The following is a 25554-nucleotide window of genomic DNA, read 5'->3' as shown; positions in this document are numbered from 1 at the left end:
ATACATTGTCAGCTTTGTTGCAGAACAGATGAAACTGGAACATTCAATCATATGGACCTTTGAGATCTCTGTCATGGGAGACAGCTTGTCCTTTCACAAAATGGCTATCATAGAAGAAGGTAAGTCCCAAATAAAAGTCAGGCGGTTGAAGGAATCCCTAGGCATGGTTGGGCCACAGATATTATATTGGAAAACCTGTTACCAGATTTGAACTGCTGCACATTTTTCATTTTAAACAGCTTGCTAAAATCTCAAGCATTAAGACAAAGGATTTTATTTTAATAGTTCTTTAGTTTAAATGCTGCCAATACCAGTTACAGAAGTAAGTCTTTAACACTAAGATCTATGAAACAAATGGTGAGGTCAGTTAGGGACTGCAAACAAAAGCTTAGGAAAAGAACACCAGTTTTGTGGTTGTAATATATCAAACTGTCCAGCGAATTCAGTCAAATTCCTTTTTATCAAGACTTGATGAAAGGAACAATCTGCAAATAGAAGTCCTGCCATCAAGAATTGTCCTTCCTCCACTTCTCAATACTGATCTCTCTGCTCAGAAGGAAGTGTTTGAAATTTATGAATTCATTCATTTAGAATAGAATACTTTATTGGCCAAGTGTAATTGGACACACAAGGAATTTATCTTGGTGTAAATACTCTCAGTATACATAAAGGAAAGGTACATTTATTAAGAATCATAACGTACAACACTTAATGATAGTCCTAGGGTACAATCAAACAATCAAATCATACTAGGAAACAGTCAAGTGGGAGGGGATAGATGATAAGGAGTGGTGAGAAGATTAACAGTAATAGTAGTGTACACTTTGTAAATATTTGAACAGTGTTGAGGGAATTATTTGTTTAGCAGAGTGTTCTGAGAGCAGACTATAAAGGAGCAATCCAGTAAGATTGTGTATACACACCCATTGCTTGGCTCAGTTTGACAGCAGAACTGCAGGGAGAGTCTAAACAGACTGTAGGTGTGCAGATACAGTGGAGTGATACGATCTCCACATGGAACGCCGGTTGATGACACTGCTGCTGTTTCAGGCAGGTGAGTGCAAATGAAATGTTAAATATGGTAGATGCCAGCCTGAAAGAAATGCCGATCCTTTTCCCTTCTGTTTTCCTCACTTAATGCTGACAATGTATTATATGAGTCTTAAATTTCTTTATTCAAGTGAAGCAAGGAAGACATGGATAGCAGACTCTTTCATATTGTCCTCAGTCATGAAAACAATGATGTCATAATGACTTGTTTGAACCTTTAAATAATAAAAGAATAGGTACATTTGTTTCATTTGTGTGAAAACCTGAAAACAGAGATAAAGACTTGTATCTTGAAGATTATATATATTCCAGTTAAGTGGGTGTCACACCTAAATGTATTGTTAGACAATTAAAACCACTTTGGTGGAACTAGTTCAATAGGTATTTCAGCACAAAGGCAAATAACAATTCTCATAGTTGAACATATCTTCCACCTTTATGTGTTGGTGACTCTTTAAATATCACTGTACCCATTTTTCCATCTTCCTACAGTGATGTTTTTGTAGAAAAGTTTATTTCATGTGTTGGCTGAAATGGAGTAAACAAATGTCAGCAGAAAAATTCATGTTGATTTAAATAATGACATTAGAGGCATTGGTTTCACAATATAGAACTTGCATGCAGATTAATAAATCCTGTAAGATGCAGAGCTTCTAGTTCTGGGATTTTAACATCTTTAGTTTTGGATGAGGTTGCACTCCCCCAGGCAAACCCAATGCACAATCTGGGGATTCTCCTAGACTCATGATTCCTGCTTAATGAGCAGCTGGCAGTTGTGGCTAAGAGGCCCATTGCAGAACTTTGTGTAGTGCATCACTTGTGCCCTTTCCTGAACTGGGAGTCCCTGTACTCAGTCATTCAAGCCCTCGTCATCTCATACATGGATTGCTGCAGTGTATTTTACATGGGCTGCCTTTGAAGACTGGAAACTTCAGCTGGTGCAGAACATAGCTGCATTGGCAGTTCTTGGGATCCTAGGGCAGGGGTGTCAAATTCACGTCGTGACGTATTGTGACTTTTTCCCCCTTTTCGCTAAACCAGGGATGGGTGTGGCCACCCCTGCCGTAGGATGTCCCATGTTACACTGCTGTTCCGCAAGCTGCACTGGTTGCAGGTTTGCTTCTGGGTTCAATTCAAGGTATTGGTTATCACATTTAAAGCCCTTCATGACATGGGTTCTGGCTATCTAAGGAACTGGCTCACCCTGATGAGACTAGCCCACCCCACCAGTGCTGGTAGAAGGCGCATACTGTGAATCCTGTCAGTGAAGGAATTTTGGGTGAAAGGGTCTGTCATAGCTGCCACCCTATGTATATCATGCCCCCTGAGGTGAGATTCAAGCCCACCTTTTTGGCCTTCTGAAAGACCTTGAAGACCTGCTGTGCCAACTGGCCCTGAGACCCAATGGGAGTATGGGATTTTGGAAGTGGTTAATGGATTAGATAATATCCTCCCTGTACGCACTTTACTCCTTCCTTCTCAATATTAGTCAATTTTATTTTAACTGAATTTTAAATTTAAGTTCTAAATTTAAGATCCCTACTTTTTGTTTTAATGTTTTATACTGCATATTAATTGAATGATTGTAAGCTGCCCAGACTTGCCTCTGAGAAAATGGGTGACATATAAGTTTAATAATTAAAAATAAAAGACCAAGAACACAAAGTATTTTAAATTACTAGAAGATTCTTAAACTGATGGACTTTAAAATGTATCAGTCCAAACTCCAGAGTTAAGAAAGCTGAGATTATAAGAACCCATATAATCCAACACAATTCCAGATATTTTTCTAAGAGCCTATGTAATAATCTTTCCAGGTAAAAGAAAACACAAGGCTTTCTGTGCATTTTTAAACTTCTAAGGATTCAGCAAAACTGCCTTGCTGAATAAATACTGTAATACAATAGCCAATTTTGAAACCATACATAGGATATAAAATGTGACTGAAACCATTTTGAAATGATTTTGAATTGGTTTTGAATTTAATTGATGGGTGGTAGGAATCAATAAAAAAGGATGAAATTCACTCTTAGTTTCTTTTTACTCTAATTTCTTTGGGGCCAAATTTGCAATCTGTAAATATTCACAGATTGAATTCAGTACTAATAATTTATCACTTTGCTCATCTTAAAGTTGATAATAAACTTTTGAAAATAAACTTCTATTGAATTTTTTTTTCTAGGCTTGGAGATTCTATGCACACCCATACACAAACATATGTATTTTTCTATCAATGAGATAGAAGTTTTTTTTTCTGTGACTTGAGCAATTCTGCAACACACACATACACATACGCACACTTTAATCTTTATACTGTATATTAGAAGTAGAAGTAGAGTGCTTCTCTTTAAGCATATGCCTGCCTGTTATGACATAGAGTTTGTAATCACTACTAAGTTTTTTATTTTCTTCTTACAATAAAGTCACATATTTGTATTCAGTTTTATAGTTAAGGTTGAATACTGTGTAATAAAAATAAAATATAATATTTTCAGGCATGCATATTTCATAGTCAAAAAATCTTCTGGGAAAAAGAGCAACATAATTTTAAAACAATTCTCCAGTTTGTAGTTTTGTTTTTGTTTTGAAAATATGCCCAAGATAAACAGCAAAGAATTCTGTTTAAATCAGAAGGTTGAAAGCTTGCCCTTTTTACTTAGTTGTGTTTCCCATTCATTTGCTGTATTCCCAACATGGTCTTAATTTTCATTTTTCTTGACACCTGCGCAGCCTAAAATTAATACCTCTAGTTCATAGCAAATGTTTTGACATAAACAGTATATTCATACAGCCTATAAGAAGTGCCTTCAAAACCCTGTTCATTTTTCACTATCTAGTGCAGAAGGCAGTTTGTTGAAAGCTATTTCATGGGGGGGAAAAGAAGTTGGTTCCTCCAAAACAGCAGTGTTGCTGTGCAACTTTCTGCATGCAGGCTTGCTTGAAACCTTGAGCAATATTGCGGGGTACACCAACCCAAAGCTTCATATAAACTTCCTCTACTTTCTAACAGCCAAACACAGATAAAATGTATATATTAATGCAGAAACAGATTGTGTGAAAAGAGATAAAGTAACTATTGGATGGTACTAATCCTATGTAGTAAAATCTTAATTTCTGCCTTTGCAGTATGGAATGGTGTTCTTGCAAAAAAACACTTGGTGAATAAAAGAGGACTCATTGAATTATACAGAACCGTAAAATGTGGTACCAGCCGATTTTCTTTAGCCTATGTAGGTTACGGATGCTATTGCGGTCCAGGAGGAAGCGGATGGCCCAAGGATGAAACAGATTGGTACGTACGGCACTTCTTTCTCTATTAAGTTTGTATTTCTATTATATTCTTCAGCTGAATTAATACCACTCTGTTTAATACATTTTAAATGAGGTCAAATTTACTTTGAGACAGTTATATATGGAAAAATGGTATCATGAGATAAGAAAAAGGAAACCAAGTAACAAAATAACTGAGTACTCGGAACAGTAACGTGATATGATTAGTATAAACCCTGTTCTTTATTATGCTGGATGACATCATAATGTTGCTAAATTGAGAAGGCAATAGAACAAAAGGTTTGACCATGTGATCTCTTGTTGCAGTGGAACTAGAAATGTATTTATTTTGAATTATTACTAACATTTTCAGCCTAGATATATACACAATATATATTTATGAACGAATTTCCTTTGCTGTGTTTTCCTAAGAAACTTCAGAGAAGTAATTACTTAAAATATCCAGACTGCAATTAGCTTCATGGAAGTATTTGATTGGGCTTGTAAATGTCTCACACACCAGAACACTGTAAAACTAGAGATAGAGTTTCACATTCTGTTTGATGCTCAGGGCTCACATCAATAGTATTAATCATTCTCTGTCGCTGAAAGGTGCTGCCATAGACATGACTGCTGTTATGACTTTGCACAACGACAAGGCTGTCACCCCATAACAGACAGATATAAGTGGACTTGTCAGAACAATACTGTGATATGCGGTAAGGTACAACCTGAATGTCATTATTTTTATATACCTTATCTTAGAGTGGCACAAGTACATACAGATAGTCTAGATGTGAAATGTTCAGCTTTAATTTCAGAAGGTCCTATTGGTTTTTGAGAGATCTCCGAAGATTCATAACACTGTTCTAGGCAGACTGTTTTAAACAACTTTAATACTAACACAATATCTCATAGTTGCCTGAAGTTTCAGCTTATAAAAATACAATGTAATAGTAATTGAATTAAACCTTTCTCTGGGTTAAGAGTGATTGTGAAAGGGTATTGATTTTGATGTTGGGTATTTTAATTAACTCATTTAAATGATGTTTGACCAATAACAGTAGTATACTGCTAGCCAGAGTATCATTTTGTTTTTGTTTTCATTTTGCTAAGCATGGTGCTAGATCATGCTAGGCCACTATTGGGCTTTGACCTTAACTTAAAGCAGTTTCAATCTTTGTGTATAGACTAGTGGTGGGAAAATGGCTGTATTGAATATTGAATACAGATATATACTGCCTTGTGCTAACTTAATACCATGTACCTTTCATCAAGCTATTTGTAGCATGTTGTCAGTTTTCCAAGGTCTGTGGTTAATTTGAAGATGGAAGGGTGAAGTTTCAGACAGAAATCTTAATATGTGAAATATATCAACAGTGTTGAATTGCTACAAATTTCTATATGTTGCAATTCATAAAACACAGCTGGGCAAAATCCAGTTATTTCAGGGATGCAGGCCATTCATTGTAACCATCACTGTGATGGTTAAAAATAGTGATACAGTGTTGTTTGAGTTCAAGACATATTGAAATTGTAAGTTATGCTTCAAAATAGGCTGAACAGAACTTTAAAAAAACCAGGTCTGAAAACGCTGCAAAACCCCAGCCCTATGCAGAGCCCTGCCTACTGTGACCCTTGTTCTTGGACACTTCTCGATCTAAAGGGCAGCTCTTGATCACCCACCACCATAACAGCAAGAGCACTTAAGAGTTATCTACTATTCCGAAGTGCTTTACAGCACTTCCTGAGCTGTTTCCAGTGTCAGCAAATTGCCCCCAAATATCTGGGTCCTCATTTTACTGATCTCAGAAGGATGGAAGGCTGAGTCAGCCTTGAGCTGGTCAGGATCAAAGTTTTGTCTGTGGGCAGAATTAGCTGTAATACTGCTTTCTAACCACTGTGCCATCGCTCCTAACAGAGTACCATGATTGTGGATTTCTTAAAAATTACAGTTTTATCTAGTAGAGATTCAAATAATTTAACAACTGGTTCACCCGGGGTCAAATTGGCTGTTGTGGGAGGTGTGGCCCACCCTCACCCTCCAGTTCCACGGCACTTGCAGGACAAGCCTCCCACAATGGCCAACCTGATCCTGGGTGAAGTGGTTGGTAAATTGCCTCTCACCCATTATCAAAGTGGGTCCTGCAATGAAGAAATGGGAAATGGAGCAGCTGGCACAGAAGAGGAGGAGGAGCAGGGAGAAGAAAGTGGGAAAGCAACCACTTCCTTCCCTCATGCTAGCCACTCTGTTGCCCATTTCTCCATTGCAGTGCAGTGCCTAGGATCCACTTTGATGGTGTGTGTGTGTGAGAGAGGGTAATTTAACAATTGGTTCGCCCAAAGCGGTGTGAAATGGCTGAATCCCACCACTGGTTTTACCTCAGAGTACAGAAGAGCAGAAAGTGTTAAAAATCCTTTGCCCATTTAGTGAAAGAGGTGTTTTCTTTTTCATACTTCATATTACTCAGAAGTTTAGATTTTTGGAGAGTCATCTGTTGCTGAGACACTGCTCTCAGAATGACTCCCTTGATTCCTAAATTGCAACCTTACAAAAGAAAAATGTTTGTTTTAAAAGAGGATATGTAACATAGGACTTAATAAATAAAAATGAACATGGAGTGTACAGTGCATTGTTTTAACATATACATTAATACACATTATGTAATTGTAAGATATAGTGCCATGATGGTGGACCTATGACATGAAACTCCCTTCGTGTGCCTACCCCTGCTCATGCACACATGACCCCACCATGACCCCTGTGCAAGCACCTCGCCCCCACACATGTGCATGTGACCCCTGCCTGTGCACCACCCCACCCCATGCAGGCAAGTGTGCCCCCTGTGTGTGCCCCCCTGCACGCACCCTCTACATGCACAGCAGAGACCTGAAGACCCTGTGAATTTTGTTTTTTTTTTTAATGTCTCAAATGACTTTCAAGAATATGAAAAAATCAAAAAAGTTTCAAACAAAAAAGTTTCAAACAAAACAATCCATTATCTTTTAAAGATTATACATCTTAATAAATACCAGTTTCATAGATAAGCATGACTATTTTGTTTTTGTGGTCTACTTCATCATAACCAGAGTAGTATCTCCATACCTTTTTTTCAGATACTGTCCTAGACAGATGTCAAAACATAATTTGCCAGTGCGACAAAGAAGCAGCTTGGTGTTGGAGATTTGCACCATTCAATAAGAGCTACATCTTCTGGCCAAATTATCTTTGTGGCCGAATATCTCCTTCATGTGGCTATAGGATTTAATAGATTATTATAATAAACAATTTAAAACTGTTGAGTTTTTTTAATATTAGGGTCTTTTTCTGCACATTTTTCAACTTAAAGGCTATAAGTTTCCTAATCTTTTACACTTTTCCAGCTTCTGAAATTATGAATCATACTTTGGAATTCTGCAAATATCTAAACTACCAGTTGATGGCAGCAGAGAAACCTAACATTCCTGCCCTCTGAGGATCATCAGCTAGATACAGAGAAGTTCCATTGTTGCAGAATTATTTACTTAGAAATATATGCTGTGGAAAATGTGCATATGAACATTTAAACGTGTTACTAAATTGCATCTACCAATTTAAGAAGCTAACATGATAAAATATATGTTTACCATATGATTTCATTCTGTTTAGAAAATCAATATAATTTTATACAAATATCAAATCTTCTTTAAAAAAAGGAGGAAAGTGAGAAACAATATAAAACAGCAATGGAAGTCAGTACGGTACCAAAAAAGAAAAAAAGAATTGGGACTGTCATGTAATTTCAGTGCAAAACTAAGAGAAAAGTTGCTAGTAACAATTCATTTTACACGGGATATGATTTTGTACAGTAAATTTAAGAAGGCTCACTAGAAACTGAACAGATCTACAGAAGGATGACAAAATAGCCAGGTACAATGTGGTACTTTCAGAATCTTTTTAACTACAGATCCCTAGCCAACCTAACCAAATGAACAATTATCACCAATGTATCTGTCAAAATGTAAGCAGGAGGATGCTGATCCAAAACAAATTCATTTCTACAATTATTAGGTATATCTACTGTTATAGATTCTTTAAGTTTTTATGGTCCTGTTAACCCATATGAATGACAGACACTGGTATCAGTTCAGGCTTCAGTAGCTGACATCCTGTAATGTCCATATGACTGAGTGCATTAATGGATTTTTATATAACTTTTGTAGAGTCAATTTTGTGTGTGTGGCTGCATTGGGCACTGTGACCATTGATGTTCTTAGAATCCTGCCGTGTTAGAAAATACCCATAATAGATTTTGTAGATAAAAGATTGGGAGGCTAGCTGACCAACATTTTTTCTCTTTTGAATTTTTCTTTGGACTAGCAGCTGGCTGGAGAGCAGGCCTGGGTGGGGGAACCTAATTCTAAACCTCCAACTTCCAAGATATAGGCAGGAATCAAACCCCATAGAAATTCTAGATGAAGCCAATACCTAAACAGAATGTCACTAGGATCCATTTTATCTTTTATATATTTAACTGAAATCTTTACTGTGAAATTAGGAATTATGAGAAGAGATACATTCATCATCTTGAGTTATTTATAAAAATAAATAAGGCAAGTTGTAAATAAGTACATAAATATTTCTTTCAGGCATATTTGATTTCTCACACTGGTTTTATCCAATTATAATTTGTTCCCACATGGCCTATTTCTTTCTTTAAACTTAACACTGTGTGACATTTTTTGCTATTTTATGCTGTGAATAAACTGTCATTACTATTTTAAACTTATGCTTTTTGGCAGCATTTGCATGACCACATTATATATATATCACCATTTTAATGTCGATGTGGTTTCTGTGGGTGCCACTGCTTGACTATCATGCCCAAGCCTCGTCCCCTTTATGCAGAAATTAGGTTGCTTTTGTAAATTATCATAGCAATCATTGATAATTCATAGAGGTTTGCTCCCATTTTTTTAGTTTACCTCGGTAAAATATCCCAGTCCTCAGCTATCAATATAGGACACAAAGTATGTATTAACACTTGGTGCTGCTAATCTATCTGTTGCAAGTTTCTAAGTGCATGTTTTAATTAGAAAAATATTTGCACACGTTTTACTCTTCAAAAAGTTTTATTCTTCTCTTCCCCACCTTTACTCCATTTGCCCTATACAATGTGTAAATAGTAACCTGCATAGTACAGAATTGACAATCCATCTATAAAAAAGCCTTGATTGCTACTGTAGTCAGAAATGCAACGGCAGGAGAGGATACTCTGAAGAGTAGTAGGGGTTCAGTCTTATTCCTTCCTCCTTCTTCTGTCCCTTTCCCCTCAAACCACTTACTTAGTTTCCCAGTCTCAGTTTTTCAAAGTCTGTAATATAATTATTAACTTATATTGACTAGGAGACCATTGTCCATACTGACAAATAACTGACAAGTAAGCCATTGATTAAAATTAATTAATAAAATTGTAAACTTTTTTCATACACTCATTCAATGAATAAACTTTATATTTTTCTAAAAAAGGCATGTCATCTAAAATGATGCTAAAACATTTTAGCCCATTTTTAAAAGTAAAATACATGAACAACATATAGTTTTGCTCCTATTGATTATCTATGCAACTCTTGTCATAGCTGATATTCTTTAGTCCATTGCTCCAAATTATGCTGAAGGGGGAAGAAAAAGAAAAAGTAAATGAGCAGTAAAGTGAAAATAGTGACAAATAATATAAATCAATTGAAAATTATTCCAGATGTAGGAATCAATGCCAATCAAAAGGAATTGGACAGTAAGTTTGCCTTTCCTCTCTTAGTGGTTATTATAAGAGAATAGATTGGAAAAGCAAGAAAACCAGGTATGGTGTTAATCAGACACTAATTCAATTTCTACAAACAAAGCAAGTCAAAGCCTATCTAGAAATACCCAAAGCATTTACACGTGAATTGTTTATGTGTCTGTCTGTCTATCTATTCCTTTATATATTCATGTACCATTAGAATCTAAGACTTGTGGTTAAGAATGTAATAGTTCTGATCAAGTCAAGGGTCCTTTCAGTTCAGCGTTTTATTTCTTGCAGTGACCAACCAAAAGCATTTTAACACCTGGGACGCTAAGAAGAACATGAAGATGTACCTCTCTCCAATTATTCTCTTGATTGTAGGGTAGCACTGACTCTTCAAGACTAATAGCTCTTAAGAGACTTGTTCTCCAATTCCCTTTTAAAAGTCACCCAAGTTAGTGACCATCAGCATAGATTTTGGTAATTTATTTAACAGATTAATCATGTCTTTATTCAGTTAAAGTATAGTATCTATATAGCCCACGTTGATAATATGTATTTCAGCAACATATTTGAGTTGTGAAACTGAAACACTAATCCTTGGTTATTCTCCAGCAGTTATAAAAGGAAATACCTCAAAATGCATGTCATTCATGAATTAAATCTATGTCACTTTGACTGCGTTTTGAGTATTTGTATTGGTCTTCTATTCTGCTTCAAAACTTTTGCTAATATTTTATTGGCACGTTTAAAAAAATGGAATGAAAACAGTTGCAATAACAAAAGAAACCATTCAAAATTATTTTTAATATGCAGCATACTTTTAGGGTTATTTTCTTTGGGGACTAAATACAGAATAACATGAAAAGATCTTGAATACAAATGCCTTTACAGCAGACTTCAAACTCCTCTACAGAGCTCATCATGATTTTGCAGAAGTGCAGCTTCTTTGACAGAAGGATGTTAACATGCCTGGAGAAGCTCCTAGCCAGAAGATGCTAGCACATTCCCATAAATCCAGTCATTGCTGATTGTAAATTGTGCAATATGCTTTAATTGGCTGTTATTTAGTCAATAAGCCACAGTTAAACAATGGGTAATCCTGCTCTATGAACATTTGTTTGAGAGTCCCATCCTTTCCAGATATTTAAGATGCCACTCTGAGCCTTTTTCCTATTAGTAATTTATTTTCTAGCTTCACCCAGCCATCACTAAGGAAAAATAATACCTGTCTTCACTAGTGTTATTGTATTGACACAATTATGGTTGGATGATTTTATAAGTGAATAGGAAAAAATGGTCTTGGCACAGTGATTTTAGCATTTAATTCTTCAGTACAAGTTATTTTTTTTTATTTGTGGCTTGGGTGCTATGCAGAATATCCAGGCTTTCTCCTCCTAATATTAAGGGTATTATATCAGAATGCTTTTCTTTTCAATTGCAATATGTGTGCTAGATAGTCAACAATTTAAAAATGCATGCATACTGGTATGAAATGTATCTCCCCCATCATATAAATGAGATACAGACACACACAGAAACAGAAAGAGAAGCAATTGCAACTAACTTAAAATCAAATTTAGAACACAATAAAATAAACAAATTATAATCTACTCTTATATATAAATCAAAGGTAGTTATCTTTGGAGTGGGGGAGAACTTTAAAATGTTGGGATCTTCTGGAATGTTATGGATGCTCTCTTAAAATGGCTGCTATGGAGAATATTTTCTGTTCCTTAGAAGCTATCATATTGGGGTGCTCCGTTACAAAATACCCATGTTGTTCTCTACCTCTCTATTTTATTCTTAGCTTTTTTTTTATTTCTTTGGCAGATGAACACATTTCAAAACATTTTTTTAAAAAAATCTATGAATCTTCCAATTTATTGTGTTATTTATCTGTTAGTGTTCCATCTCAATTTCAAAACTGCCATCCCAATTTCTTATTACTTTTTCCCTTATTACTTTTTCTCAGAATAACAGCCAGGTGGAATAAGGCGGGGAGGGAGAGGGAGGGAGGGAGGGAGGGAGAGGGAGGGAGGGAGAGAGAGAGAGAGAGAGAGAGAGAGAGAGAGAGAGACCTAATCATCGTGAGAACTTCAATGGCAGAGAATCTGTTGGAATTTGGGTTTCTTGAGTTCAATTCCCATATAAGTGCATATAGTTCAATTTAATTAAACCATGCCCCCCTCTAGAGCAACTTTTGATCAGGGTATTTCCTATACATGTTTAAAATAACATTATTTCAACTTGGGAAATGTTCAAATGTCCTAAGGGAAGTAGAAGGAGCAGATGGCAATCCAGGCTAGAGAAGAGATATTGACCCTTAAAGTAAACCCAGCCATATTTACTGCTGGATCCTGATTACCTGGTCTTTTCCTTGCTGGCTGATAATTGGAAAGGTGATAGCCACAAAACCAGAGGAAGGAAACCAATCACTTTGGTTATAATTAGAATCACATTTACAAAACAGGATAAACGTTTCAGAATACAGATGGTAAAGGGATTGGCAAGGAGCATGGAAATTGATATGCTGGCTTTATTTATACAAACACATGGGTGGGGAGACAGGACATCAGCTCAGCAGAGAGGAAATTCCATAAATAATATTGGTTTGGATAAATAAATAGACTAACCAGGGAAATGCATCTTCTTATATTTCATTAATGCATCTTCTTATATATCATTAAGACTTCACACGAAAGATATCATATACTAGGGATTAATGTTACACTTAGATTGTTATAACTGGGCAAAACATCTTTAGGAAACAACAGAAATATGTTTATACAACTTTTTTAGGTGACAATTTTGAACAAGCTAAAAAAAAGTGCTTGACCACACGGATGCCTTGCATTTATTAGAATTGCATACATTTAATTTATTAAATGATCATGCATTTCATACTCTACCTTGAGGGGCTGTTGCTTTAGCACATGGAAGACACTTTCTCAGTCGAGGAGTTAAGACTACAATCAGAACTATCAGGCCTCCAATACCAGCAGCCACCACACCAATGATTGTTCCAATGGATTCTTCTATATCAAGCCAACCTAAAGGGAAATCCATGCCCTAGTCAGAAATGTACTGTATTCAACATAAAACACTACAGGAGAGTCTACATGGAAAAATGTTGCTACTGTAAATGTTTCTGTGGGATCATCTTGAGCCTATCACTACAGGAACTTGATTAAAAATTAAAAGTATCATTTCGTTCGAGCTTTGATGTTTATTTATATGTAGAAGAAGTTAATGCATCCTGCCAGCACTGACCTACCAAATTAGGACAGTCCAGAGTGAATCCACAGTTAATGCTTTCATTAATATTCATTACCACCATTTTTTCTCCCCACTGACCAAAAAAAAAAAAAAAAGGAGCAATGCTAAAGGAAAAAAAAATGGCTGCCCCTTTTTGCTAATTAAAACAAAAACAGGCCTTTTTCTTAGCTTCCTTACAAGGTTATTATAGGGGGAAAATAGGAAGAGATATGCTTCCTTAGCACATAAATGAAAAGTAGGGTATGTAGTCAATCAATCAATAAAACCAATTTAAATCCAGCAACTGGTGGTCAACTTAAAAAGCTCTAAGCCAGGGATATGGCTTAGGGATATGAAGCATATCATTGTAACCCCCAAGATACAAACTGGCACCAACGTGTCTTCTTAATATAGTACTGTGGAAAGGGAACTTCACCAGGACAGGAGTGACACCCAAGCAGAAAAAATGCGAGGGGAACATCAGGCTAGCCATAAAAGCAAACTTGCATAGGAAAAGAGATTTGATAAAAGGTATTGAAAGAAGCCCCCTAGACAAAAGCCAAGTAATTAAAGCTAGGGAAACAAGAAAAAGAAATCCCTTACAAACAAAAGGCCATGCCAAATCAGCAAAACAAATAGACAAAAGACACATAGCAGACAGGAGATTGCCACTAAACAAATATAAGAAATGGAACTAATAATCCAATCAAACCACCCCGCAGAGTTTACCCCCTGACGGAAATGAAGACAACCCCCCGCCCCGACAGGATTTAAGCACTCACACACAAAAGGAGAAAAGGTATAAAAATCAGGAGTTTATTACACAAAGCTGGCTAGCCCCAGGAACGCAGACTTCTTGCTATCTCTTGCCTTCCTGAAAATTAAAGGAACCTGCCTTCCAAGTAGCTGCCTGTCTGTGTCCTTACTCTGGAGCACTCCCAGCAGGAAAAAAGAACCCTTGGAAGAAAGGCATTTTCAGCCTTTCAACGGTACTTAATTGTTTAATGGTTGATTAGAAAACACACAACAGCAAACAGAAATGTAAATGGGATGACATTTCATGAACATAATTTGGCTTCTAATATCGTATAGACTCAAAAATAATGACTGTTAATCCAAAATAATTTCAGAGAAAAGAGGTGCCAAAGGAAATAGGCTAACCTTGAGTACTTCAAAAATTAAATAACACATTCTTTAGATGGCTACTTACTGAATCTGCATAAATTTGGTTCTTTCCTAAATACAGATTCGGTCTTAGAATCTTTTCTTCCAGGCATGCTACTCCCATGAAGCCTCCAAGAATAAAAGCCTCTAGTAAACTCTTTCCTGAGTATTTAACCTCAAAGGTGGGACTCATTGTATTCCGTGAGAATTTAGCCATTTGGTCCTTAAAACTTCCTTATTACTCTAAGAAAGCTCTACTTTGGATTGCCATAGAAGTCCAGTTAGAAGTTTCAATTAGTGTAGAATACGGCTGCCATGCAGTCATTAGAACTACCTAATATAGCCACAGATCTGGTTACAGGAAATAACAAGTCTAAAGATAGTACCCAAACCTGAAATGTTTTTATTAGGGATAACCAAAGGAGAATATACAAAAAAGAATGAATGTCTAATGATACACATCTTAACAGGATACTATATGCTCAAACTTGGAAATTAGGTAGTACACCCACAGATGACATTATTATAAAAAAAAGAATGGATTGCGCAGAAATGAACAAATTCACAATGGAATTGCAGGAGAGGGAAGATAAAGAATTCTATTTGGCCTAGGAAAAATGGTATGTCTAGTTAGAAAATAGAAAGAAAATATAATGCAAAGGTAGAAGCTTTAAAATGTAATTGTAAATAGTATATGTGTGTGTGTGTGTGTATGTGCGTGTGTATGAATGAATGAATGAATGTATGTATGTATGTATGTACAGTATGTCTGTATGTATAGGAGAATGGTATAACTGATGTCACAAATAACTGCAAAAATGTATATAGAACATGTTTTTTTAAAGGTGAAAATTTAATATTTATAGTTTTTTAAAAAGAACTACCTAATATAGCCATGTAATGCAATATTGCAGAAACTTCTTTGGCTGACTAGTAGATTCTGTGTGCAATTCAAGATACTTATGAAAGGGCTAGTCATTTCCAAACTTTTTTCTCCAAATAAAATCATGATTTTCTTTTTTCTTTTTTAAAATTTTTATTGGTTTTTAAAAACAAACATAAACAAACAAAACATAAAAACATCAAGCTATCTTTCATAGGTGTACATACAGTGTGCCGGTTGGTTTACAAATTGTTTTGTGCTTCCATTTCGTAGTCTTCAATTACAATTATATTACATATAATCTCATATTGTCAATCAAAAATTAAATACCTAAAATCATGATTTTCAAGAAGTTGTTGAAAGCTTAGATTTTTCAAACAGCTTTCAGGAAGGAACAGCAAATACTGTATGTAAAGTATAGGATTGTGCTATCATTATATATGTAATTTATTGAATTTTATTACAGATATATTTATAATAGAGGTGTGTTAAAACATTTGAGTTTTTGACAATTTTGTATTTGTTATGTTGATTGTTGTTTTTTTGCTGAAAGCTACTTAGAGTCCAAAGAGTTGATATAATATAAGACATTATAGTATAAAAGAGAAGAAGAGAAGCTTACTTGGCTAGTGGTTCTTGTTACAATGTGTAACATTTATTTATATTTTTGAGCACTTAAACATGTGCCCAGTTGACACAATAAAGCTTCTGTATAGCTTTGACATGGAAAGAGTGTGAAAGGAAGGGCATTTGAAATACAAAGCACTGGTATGTCTTCTATTCTTCCTTTTACGGTCCTTATTCTTACCATTCCTAAGGCATATGGTATGATGATAATACTGTAGAAGAAAGATGAAAAAAGAAAAAAGAAGCAAGAAGACAGAAGACAGACGAAGAAAGAAAACCAGAAATAGAATAAAATAGCCAATCGGGCAGCAGCTGAATGACAGCATACAAAAGCAGAGAACTTTAACAGTGATAAAGCAGCAGAAGAGGATATCAAATAAACTCTGTGACTAAGATAACACAGCCACCAAAGACACAAGAATTGAAAGTTCATTAAGTGGTCCACAGATATTGGCATAATCGGATCACCTAGGTGCTAGCATTTGCAGCGGAGCCCAGGTTGTGGTGAGAATTTCCCAGAAGTCCTGAGTGCTAATATCTGGCCTCCAGAAACAGGCAGTGAAGGACCAATGGAAGGTAGACTACAGCAGCAGCCAGTAACAGGCCCTTTGGCAGTCACAAATGAACTAGTCTTCCAGGAGCAACTAGGAATGATGTCAACTCTCTACCCAGTAGCCAGCAGAACAGGAGCCATGTAAATGACTATAAGGGGCTGTGGGTTTAGGAGTGGCATACATAAATCTGAAGTTCTATTGGGCTTAAAGAAAAAGGGTCAAACAAAGCAAAACAGTGAACTAGAAGTAAATAAGAAAAGAATAGAGAAAAACATAGGCCAAAGGAAATACAGATAATCCTCAATTTACAACAGTTCATTTAGTGATCTTTCAAAGTTACAATGGCACTGAAAAAAGTGACTTATGATCATTTTTCACACTAATGACCATTGTAGCATCTCCATGGTCATGTGATTTACATTCAGATGCTTGATAACTGACTCACATTTATGACATTTGCAGTGTCCAAGAGTCATGTGATCCCCTTTTGCAACCTCCTGACAAGCAAAGTCAGTGGGGAAACCAGATTCACTTAACAACAATGTTACTAATTTAAGAATTGCAGTGATGCACTTAACAAATGTGGCAAGAAAAGTTGGAAAATGGGGCAAAACTCACTTAAATTTCTCACTTAGCAACATAAATTTTGGGCACAGTTATGGTCCTAAGTTGAGGACTACCTGTAACTAATCAGACTGAATTAGTTAAGAGAGTAAAAATATTGTTCATGTAATAAAAAGAAGCAACATTCTTTTGATTATAAATAAATCTTTACTATGTGATATGTGTAAGAAAAATCATATTTAGAATTGCATGTGTCCCTGCCTTTGATGGGTGACATCTCATAAGCTGAACCTATAACAGAGAGATTTGCAGTTTTAATCTATTTTGCCTTTAGATATAATAGCAGACATTACAGACCTTAGCAGACATTACAGTGTTCCACATGCTTGTCCTGTCCAGCTACTAACCTTGTCAGATCTTTTGATTAGTGGCAAGCAATCTCACTAGCTTGATCAAAGCACTAATCTTTTTGGGAAGTACCTGCTGTCTCATAAATACCACAATCTTATATCACAAGATTACTGCCAAATCTTTACCACATCAGAAGCCCTCTTCTCCTTGGTCAGGAACACAACTGACAAACTCACCTTGGATTAATCATTTGAATTTCTACATGTTCTAAAAGTAGAACATGTGGAATATGTAGGCATGTTCTAATCTACATGGCCAAACTTTTGCTCCCAAATCAGGATTGAAATTGGGATACTTCTATTGATTTGTAATCCAGTTATCTCTGTGGATTACAGCTGTGGTAATCAGATCTGGTTGAAAAACTCCAGTTCAGAACATAGCAGCAAAGCAGTTAGTTTTTGCAATCCTTAGCTTGTCATCTAATTGTCACAAGACTTTTGCAGTTCAGATCTATTAGCCCTACTGGTAAACTATAACTATAATTGCACGTCATCTTTCTCTTGAAGTCTTCCACGGTGTTAGACATATGGATATTTTTAATGGAAAAATTGCTTTCAAAATTATTCACAGCTGAAAATGACCACTAATTTGAAAATAGACAGGTTTTAAAATATTATATCTTTGTAAGTTTTCAGTTATGCCAGTTTCCAAGCTGTTTCTGGTTTGAAACACTTAGAATTTTTAACTGACTCATGCAGTTGAGGTGAGAACTTTAAGTTTAAAATATCTTCCTTTACTTTGAAATGTGGTTTCAGTTTCTTCCTGAAACTGAAGGCAGTTTACAAACAACCAAAACTGTATTTTATGAAACTAAGGAAGATTTTTTAAATTAAGTAACCAGTAACAATGTAGCCCATACCTCCTTAAATCCAAACCTTCTGTGTAATTGTCACATCTTAAGTGAGTCCAGGGGATTCCAAACCTCAGTAAATAAGATATTGCAGAATGGGGGGCTACCACCAAGAAGGCCTAACCTCCAAGTCCCATCCCCTTAACTCATGTGATTTCAGGATTCTCACTGAACCTTTTTTCAAGAACTCCAAATCTTTTCAGAAGGGATGGTCCTACAACCAAGTCATTTAGGGCATTAAAGATAAAAACTGGTGCTCTTAATTTTACCTAGAGCAAACTCGTAGCCAGCACAATGACCATAGCATTAGTTATGTGATCAAATCTGCTACCACCAGGCAGGATGCTGCACTTTTAATCAACTGAACCTTTGTTCACAACTTCAGAGGCAACACAAAGTAGAGCTTACATGGTTTTCAGTTTTGTGTTTGCATTGTTCTCTTGCTTATTTATTGTAAAGCCTTAAAAACTTCGTTACAGAAAAATAAATATTACCTAAATATGCTGTTATTTTGTATTCTGATTATCTAGTAGTCTACCAGATCTTTTCCAGCCCAGAACTATAGTCCGAGTGTTAATGCCTGGATTTACACATTGTGATTTTTTAAAATATGGTTTAAGTTATGTGCACTTTCTCATTGTATTTGTAAACCATGTTTTATAGTTTAATGAGCTTTGTGAATCTAGCTTATTTTAAAAAAGCATGATTAAATGTGTATTCTTAGTCTAGATCTTTAAAGCCAAGTGGCTTACTTTTTACAATGCCTCTCAGGTGCTTTCAGAAAAGGCTTTTGTTAGGCCATCACTGTGTCAGAAGGAGGAGGAGAAAAGCACTGTAATTTCTTTAACAGATAGTCTACGTCAGAGATGTCAAACTTGCGGCCTGCGGGCCAGATGCATCATGCGCTGGCCATGCCCACCCCATTTTAGTGAAGGGGGAAAAAGTTGTGATACATCACATGATAATGGGTTGTCAGGAGTTTGACACCCCTGGTCTACTTGCAAACATTCTAGAAAATCTCTGAAAGCATTTTTTAAAAAGCACAACAAAATTTTACCTAGTGCTCTCTGGATTCTAAGTTTTGTGCCATCGCCGGTCACCACATCACCATTGGAAAGAATCACTTGGCAGTAATAAGTGCCATGATCACTGGTTGTCACTTTTAAGATAGTCAGTGAAGCATCACCTTCTGATAAATTCCCAGTCATAAAAATTCTAGTGTTGTTTTCCAGGGCAGTGACATTATTTTCCATGACAACCTTCTGTCCTTTTCCATCCCGTTTATACCACTTCACTGTGAGGTTATTCAAAGATGATCCTTGGGGACTGTGATACTGGCATCCAAAGACCATTGTTTCACCCTCTTTGGCTTTCTCTTTTTCTGGAGTCTGAGACAGAAATGGTTGCCATGTCTTCATCCAAAACTCTGTAGGGTGGAGAGAGGAATTGCTTGAAGTGGCTGCCTTCTCCTGTGTGGCATTAGAAACACCAGTATAAAGCACTGCAAAGGTAGAAAGATAGATCAACATTTTTTCATTGATTCAGAATGTACTAATACTCTGAGATAGCCTTCCTCAAACTGGCACTCCCCTATCTAGCACTTCCCATAATTTCCAGTCAGTAAAGCAGTGTGTTTCAGAGGGAAGTTTTTATAAAAAAAAAAGTGGGGGGATTTATTATATAGTGTAGGGGTTCAATGGAAGATCTCCTTCAGAATAGATTAGAAAAATCAAGAAATGAAGGGATGAGAAAGGGATGATTTTTACACTATATGAGTTTGGGAAAGAAGTATATTTGAAACATAAATCTAAACTACATTTTCAGAGATTTCACAGGAAAGATCCTCAGAGCATTTGCAAACAATCAACCATATTGTTATCCTACTTTTGACTACACAATTTAAATGAAGCAAAATTTGAGGAAGGCATTTGAAGTAAAGCACTTTTTCATGGGGCATTTGAAGTAGCATCCATTCACTCCTAGCCAGCAGATAATTATCCTGACATAACATTTGTTGCCCATTTGCTGATTCCTCTCCTTCCTGACCATATTATTCTCAGATGACAGTCTTCTAAGTTACTGTGTTCTGGATATATTTCATCAATCACTATAGAAGCTGAAGGGTGTGAATAATTTCAATGTAATGTTGCCACTGTTCCCCATTTGGAAAGGCTACTATTTGCGCTACAACTTTTAAATTGGTTCTTTACAAAGAGGTCAATTATCATCTGTGCAACTCTATGTAGCCCTGCTAGTAAGATTTGTTCTGAACTACTAGTACACTTTTATTTTTGTCAGTCTTTTGCAAATTCAAAGTTTGTATGTGGAGGTACTGTAGGTAGGAGTAATGTGGCAGGAAGAAAAATTACATGGTCTGAAAAATAAAATGCTTTAAAATAGTTTTTTTCCAAATGCCTCTCATGGACAATTTTAACAGAAGGAAATAAGAAACAACACATTTAGCTAATGAATCTTATGACTTAAGCATTTTAAATAGGATAACAAGATATTCAAATTTAATCAAAGCAATAGCATTACCCTGAATATTAAACAGTGGTGTGACTCAGCACAAATATATTTAAATTATGACAATTTTTACATCCCATAATGTTTGTAGATGTCTCTTCATGTATACATGTGTTTATGGTTGCACGTGTTTATGTCCCTACTAGACAACCTGTGCCCTGCTATGTCATCATATATTCCCTTACCTAAACCGAGAAACACAATGTCCATGGACAGGCAAAACAGCAATGGGAACAGGAGTGACTTCCAACTTTCTGCCAGTTTCCTGACTGAGTTTGCTTGGAGGAAGTGGGGAGGGGGGGGCATCAGAAGTCTTCCTCCCTCCCTTATACATACTGATTGTCTCTAGATATAATATTTTTAAATATAGAAGTCTGAGCATTATTGTATATTAATTATGCCCTTCTAATTTTTATATCAATGTCAGGTCTGATTATGTTGCAATATCAGAACTTGTTGGAAGAGTGTGCATTTATTTGTGTGTTTAGCGTTGGAGGAAGCTTGTGATTCACATCTGTGATATCATATTCCAGCTCATTCTCTTGGGGCTTCATCATAAAGGTCACAATGCATTTGTGCTTTTAATATTGCAAAAGGTCAGTAGTCTAGAGGTATTTATGTCTATTGTCCATCTCCTATAAATATAAAACCAAGCTAGTGGATCCTATTTTCATCTGTGATGGATGCAATGATATGTCTACACACACACACATACACAGAGAGAGAGAGAGACAGACAGACAGACAGACAGACAGAGACAGAGACAATGGGTTACAGAAAAATCTTTCTTGCTACCATTGATCCTACTTCTGCATTTTGGCACTCACTTCCTTACTTAAAATGTCTGACCCAAGGCTGTGGTTATAAGTGACAGATTCCTCTGTCAGATTTCAGAGGCAGTTACTTATTTGTAAGGTTTTTGTCTCTTGTTTGTTATATTTGTCCTAAACACACAGCTGTTTCTTGCATCTATAGGAAGTTATACATCATTCTTGAACTTAAGAAGAGCTGTACTAGATCAGTCCAGAGGCCCATTTATTCAAGAAACATTTGGTAATCCAAATGCATCCAGAAAATATACATGTAGGCCTTGATAGTCATTCCGCCGTAGCCTTTTTTAAAGCAGGCTCCCTGTGATTCAGAAGACTAAAAGCAATAACAGCTCTTCCTTTGTGAATTTGTCTAATCATCTTGTTAAAGCCATTTAAACCACACAGTTTCTCTCTTTAATCCAGACTCTCCCTGCTTAAGTGAATCATTTCAGTTATTTCAGTTTTTAAGATAGTGAAAAAAATCTTTATTTTTCTCAGGTTCTTGGTTTCCAGACATTGTTAGCTTTATATAATTTTCTTTAGTTGCCCTATTGATTAACCTCATGACTTTTTCCATCTTGTCTTTTCTTCTTCACAGGATACAGCATATTTTTTTCATTTGGAGTTTCTTGCTTCTATTTCCTATAGACATTATTTTCTAGCTGGTTCCTTTTCACTGATCCCTTTTGTAGGGATCTTGATTTATCTTGATTTATTCAAACTTTTTCATTCTTTGTTCTTTTTATTCCTAGTCTTCCGGACTCTCTTCCCAGCTCTTGCCTTCTTTCTTCTAAGATTTAATTCACCAGAGGAAAAGGATCCTTCACTCTGAGAAATCACACAGCCAATCAGAAGCAAAAGCTTCTTTTTTTTACCAACACTATCTATGAAGATGCTAGTTGTTCATCTACTACAAGGCAAGAGATGTAACACCAGGTAATTCTCTATGTGTGTTCATAATGCCAATACTAAAAAGTCACTATATGTACAGGTGATGGTCCTTGGCCCACTTTGTCTGCATTCAGAAATTAAACACACTCTGGTTTACTTAATACAAATAGTTTGTTTAGTGACCATTCAAAGTTACAATGACACAAAAAAGGTAATTTATGACTGTTTTCACATTTATGAATTTTCGTGATCACATGAGCAAAATTCAGATGCTTGGCAACTGATTCGTATTTATGACAGTTGCTGTATCCCCAAATCATGTGATCACCTTGTCAATTTCAAAACGGACCTATGCTGTCACAGCCACCTTTTCATTTCTCAGCTTGCCACACAGTATGGGGGGAGAGGTTTGGAATATCGGACCAGACAATAAAAACAGATTGTCCCGTGGGAATGAAGGTTATCTCTACAGGTGCTGGCCAGAGATGGGAGGGAGTTACCTGAGAGATGCCAGAACACCTAATTGGACAATGTAACTTATGACCACGAGGGAGGGAATTATCTATTCTTCAATTATACAAAAAGCATGGGAATTAATTAGAGTTGGTTTTGCTTTTATGCATGCCAAATTGATGTACTCAATAAAACAGTTCTTAAAGAGATCTGATCACCCCAGAGTGCTGGCTTGGTTGGGTTCATCAGTTGGAACCTTGACACACTTTTTATAACTTTCTGACAAGCAAAATGAATGGGGAAGCCAGCTCCACTCAACAATCCTGTTACTAACAACTGCAGGGATTCACTTAACAAATGTGGCAAGAAAGGTCGTAAAATCAGGCAAAATTTATTTAATAACTGTCTTGCTTAGCAACAAAAAAAAATGGCTCAATTGTGGTTGTAAGTTGAGTATTACCTGTATTTGGATGGAAAGGCAACAATACCAGAGAAAGATGCATTGGCAAGCTACTTTTGTTCTGTTGACAAGAACATTGCATGGCTGTGTCCACATAGGCACAAGTAATCAATTTGACTTGAGTTTACTAAGAATACAAGTAACTAAAACTACATCATGCATATCAATATAGCAAATACTGCTGCTGTATTTACAAGTAGATTGTTATCAGCAGTTAAAAATCTCTTGCAAAGATAAAAGTGTATAGAATTTTGATGTGCAAAATATTTAATATTACTTATTACGAATAGGGCTGAAATGACAGCTATATATTGATATGCATCATTTACAAATTACTGTACTGTAAAGGAGAACCTCTAACTTTATATATTAAGAGCTTTTTTTAATGGGTTGAATCTGAAGATAAAATGCCCAGAGACAATTCAAGGGGGATATTGGGGGGGCTTGAAATAAAATGGAATATTCAATCAGCTCACCAGTGAAAGTGTATGCTATTCAAGATTAGCCAAATTATTCTGGCAGCTGAAACAGAAAAACTCATGATATAAAAGTCTATGGAGATTTTCAGTCATCCAGGTCATGTAGAATATAAAAGTACTGTGAGAAGAAATGGCAAATAGCTGATTTTTCATGACATCCAAGATCAACTTTCTGAGGTAGCTTGTCCTGTCTTATGACAGGGTAAGGGTTGTAAAATTCAAATATATTATTGGTCCCATGCTTCATGGCTGTATAGAAGCTGCATATTTTCTTAATCCTAGATAGGCAGCTAAACCTTTCAGAATTCCCTTAATTCAAGGACACAAAGACTATCTTACTCCTTTTTCTCTCCTTTCTAGGCCCTCCATATGCTGCTAGGTCTTTGAAAATACTGCTATGCCATTAGATTTTATAGAGGTATATCTTAGAAGAACAGGCATAAAATATTGCGGGCAAACAAGTGAACAAGTATAAAACTAGAAAGTATACAATAAAAAAGTGAAAAATACAAAGCTTGTCTACCAAAACTTTTTCTATATTGTTCAAGTAATATTTTATATAACAATTTATGATACAATTGGGTAAAGAAACCAGATTCACATAAATTTAACACCTGATCTTATTCAAAATTCATCTCCCTCTGGTTTAGTAGAGCTTACTCCCAAGAAAGTAAACATGCCTAAGTTTATCATAAGCAATAATTTGAGAAGAAAATGCCATTGTCATCTTTCTTAACATTGAAAGAAAAGAATTGCTAGAATAATTACTTACCTAATATGAGAGAGAGCAGAAGAAAGGGCATTGCCCAGAAGCAACATTTGGAGATCTCCTGATGCATAGCTGAAAATGTACGCATTCTTTTTTTGCCTTTTGTACCAAGCGTAAGGGCAAAGGAAAAAAAGTTTGCCTGTTGGTATTGCAGAAGAATAGGAACTCACATTCTGCCCAGCAAATGTCACACTTACTAATGTTACCGCTTCATAGCTCTCTGTCTGTTGCCTAAAGGAGTGTCACTTTTGGATTTGCTGAAGCTCCTTGTCTGAAAAAGCGCTAACCTCTATTAGCAAAGCTGCAGGGAGAGGTGGGGAATATGTTAAAAACAGTCTCTCAGCTAAATCCAGAATTTACACTTGAAAAACAGACTTTCAAGTAGTCTCTCCACAAAACCCCTTGTCTCCTAAATTTGTCACAAAATATATGTATCCCAGTTATTATTTATATCATCGGAATTATAATGGATTGTGTGTCCCTAAAATGTAACAAGCATGATTCGTATGGTTCGATATTATTGTAATTCTATAGGGCATGTAAGGTGAGCTACTTTTAACGGAAAGATGAGATGTAACATTTCAAAAAGTAGACCTGAATAACATTTTTTTAGCTTCCTAAAGTGAATTTACTTCAACCCGCCTGATTAATTTAATTTTGCCTTCGTCCAGCTGAGGTTTTGAAAACAGCCCAAGTAAACCTGTATATTGTTAGGGAGGACCAATAGTAATTAACAAATCTTGCCCAAAGGAACAGCTGGAGCTTAAT

The 25554-nt window shown here is 36.0% G+C and overlaps 2 protein-coding genes across 4 annotated transcripts; one reads left to right on the top strand and one right to left on the bottom strand.

Moving 5' to 3' along the window:
• Window positions 1–535: 535 nt before the first annotated feature.
• LOC113441652 (phospholipase A2-like) lies at window positions 536–9212 on the top strand. Of its 3 annotated transcripts, none has more exons than XM_087937290.1 (4): window positions 543–1054; window positions 4177–4342; window positions 4933–5039; window positions 7705–9212. In XM_087937290.1, exons 1-4 carry the CDS (start codon window positions 1015–1017, stop codon window positions 7794–7796), a joined length of 405 nt encoding a protein of 134 aa, XP_087793416.1. In that variant the 5' UTR covers window positions 543–1014; the 3' UTR covers window positions 7797–9212. The 3 variants fall into 3 exon arrangements, with proteins under 3 accessions (XP_087793417.1, XP_087793416.1, XP_026564556.1); XM_026708771.2 differs by having other exon boundaries at window positions 786–1054; window positions 7438–9212; XM_087937291.1 differs by lacking the exon at window positions 7705–9212 and having other exon boundaries at window positions 536–1054; window positions 4892–5022.
• A 201-nt stretch (window positions 9213–9413) lies between these two features.
• LOC148125276 (uncharacterized) lies at window positions 9414–25054 on the bottom strand. Its single transcript, XM_087937289.1, has 4 exons — window positions 24790–25054; window positions 19454–19897; window positions 12998–13138; window positions 9414–9972 (listed from the first exon to the last, which is right to left on the bottom strand). Exons 1-4 carry the CDS (start codon window positions 24872–24874, stop codon window positions 9968–9970), a joined length of 675 nt encoding a protein of 224 aa, XP_087793415.1. The 5' UTR covers window positions 24875–25054; the 3' UTR covers window positions 9414–9967.
• Window positions 25055–25554: the final 500 nt, after the last annotated feature.

The sequence above is a fragment of the Pseudonaja textilis genome, chromosome 7, assembly GCF_049901715.1.
Source record: "Pseudonaja textilis isolate UNSWEBS1 chromosome 7, rPseTex1.2, whole genome shotgun sequence".
Lineage (NCBI taxonomy): Eukaryota > Metazoa > Chordata > Lepidosauria > Squamata > Elapidae > Pseudonaja > Pseudonaja textilis.
Note: the sequence above shows the minus strand (reverse complement) of the source record. Positions and strands in the feature narration are given on the sequence as shown.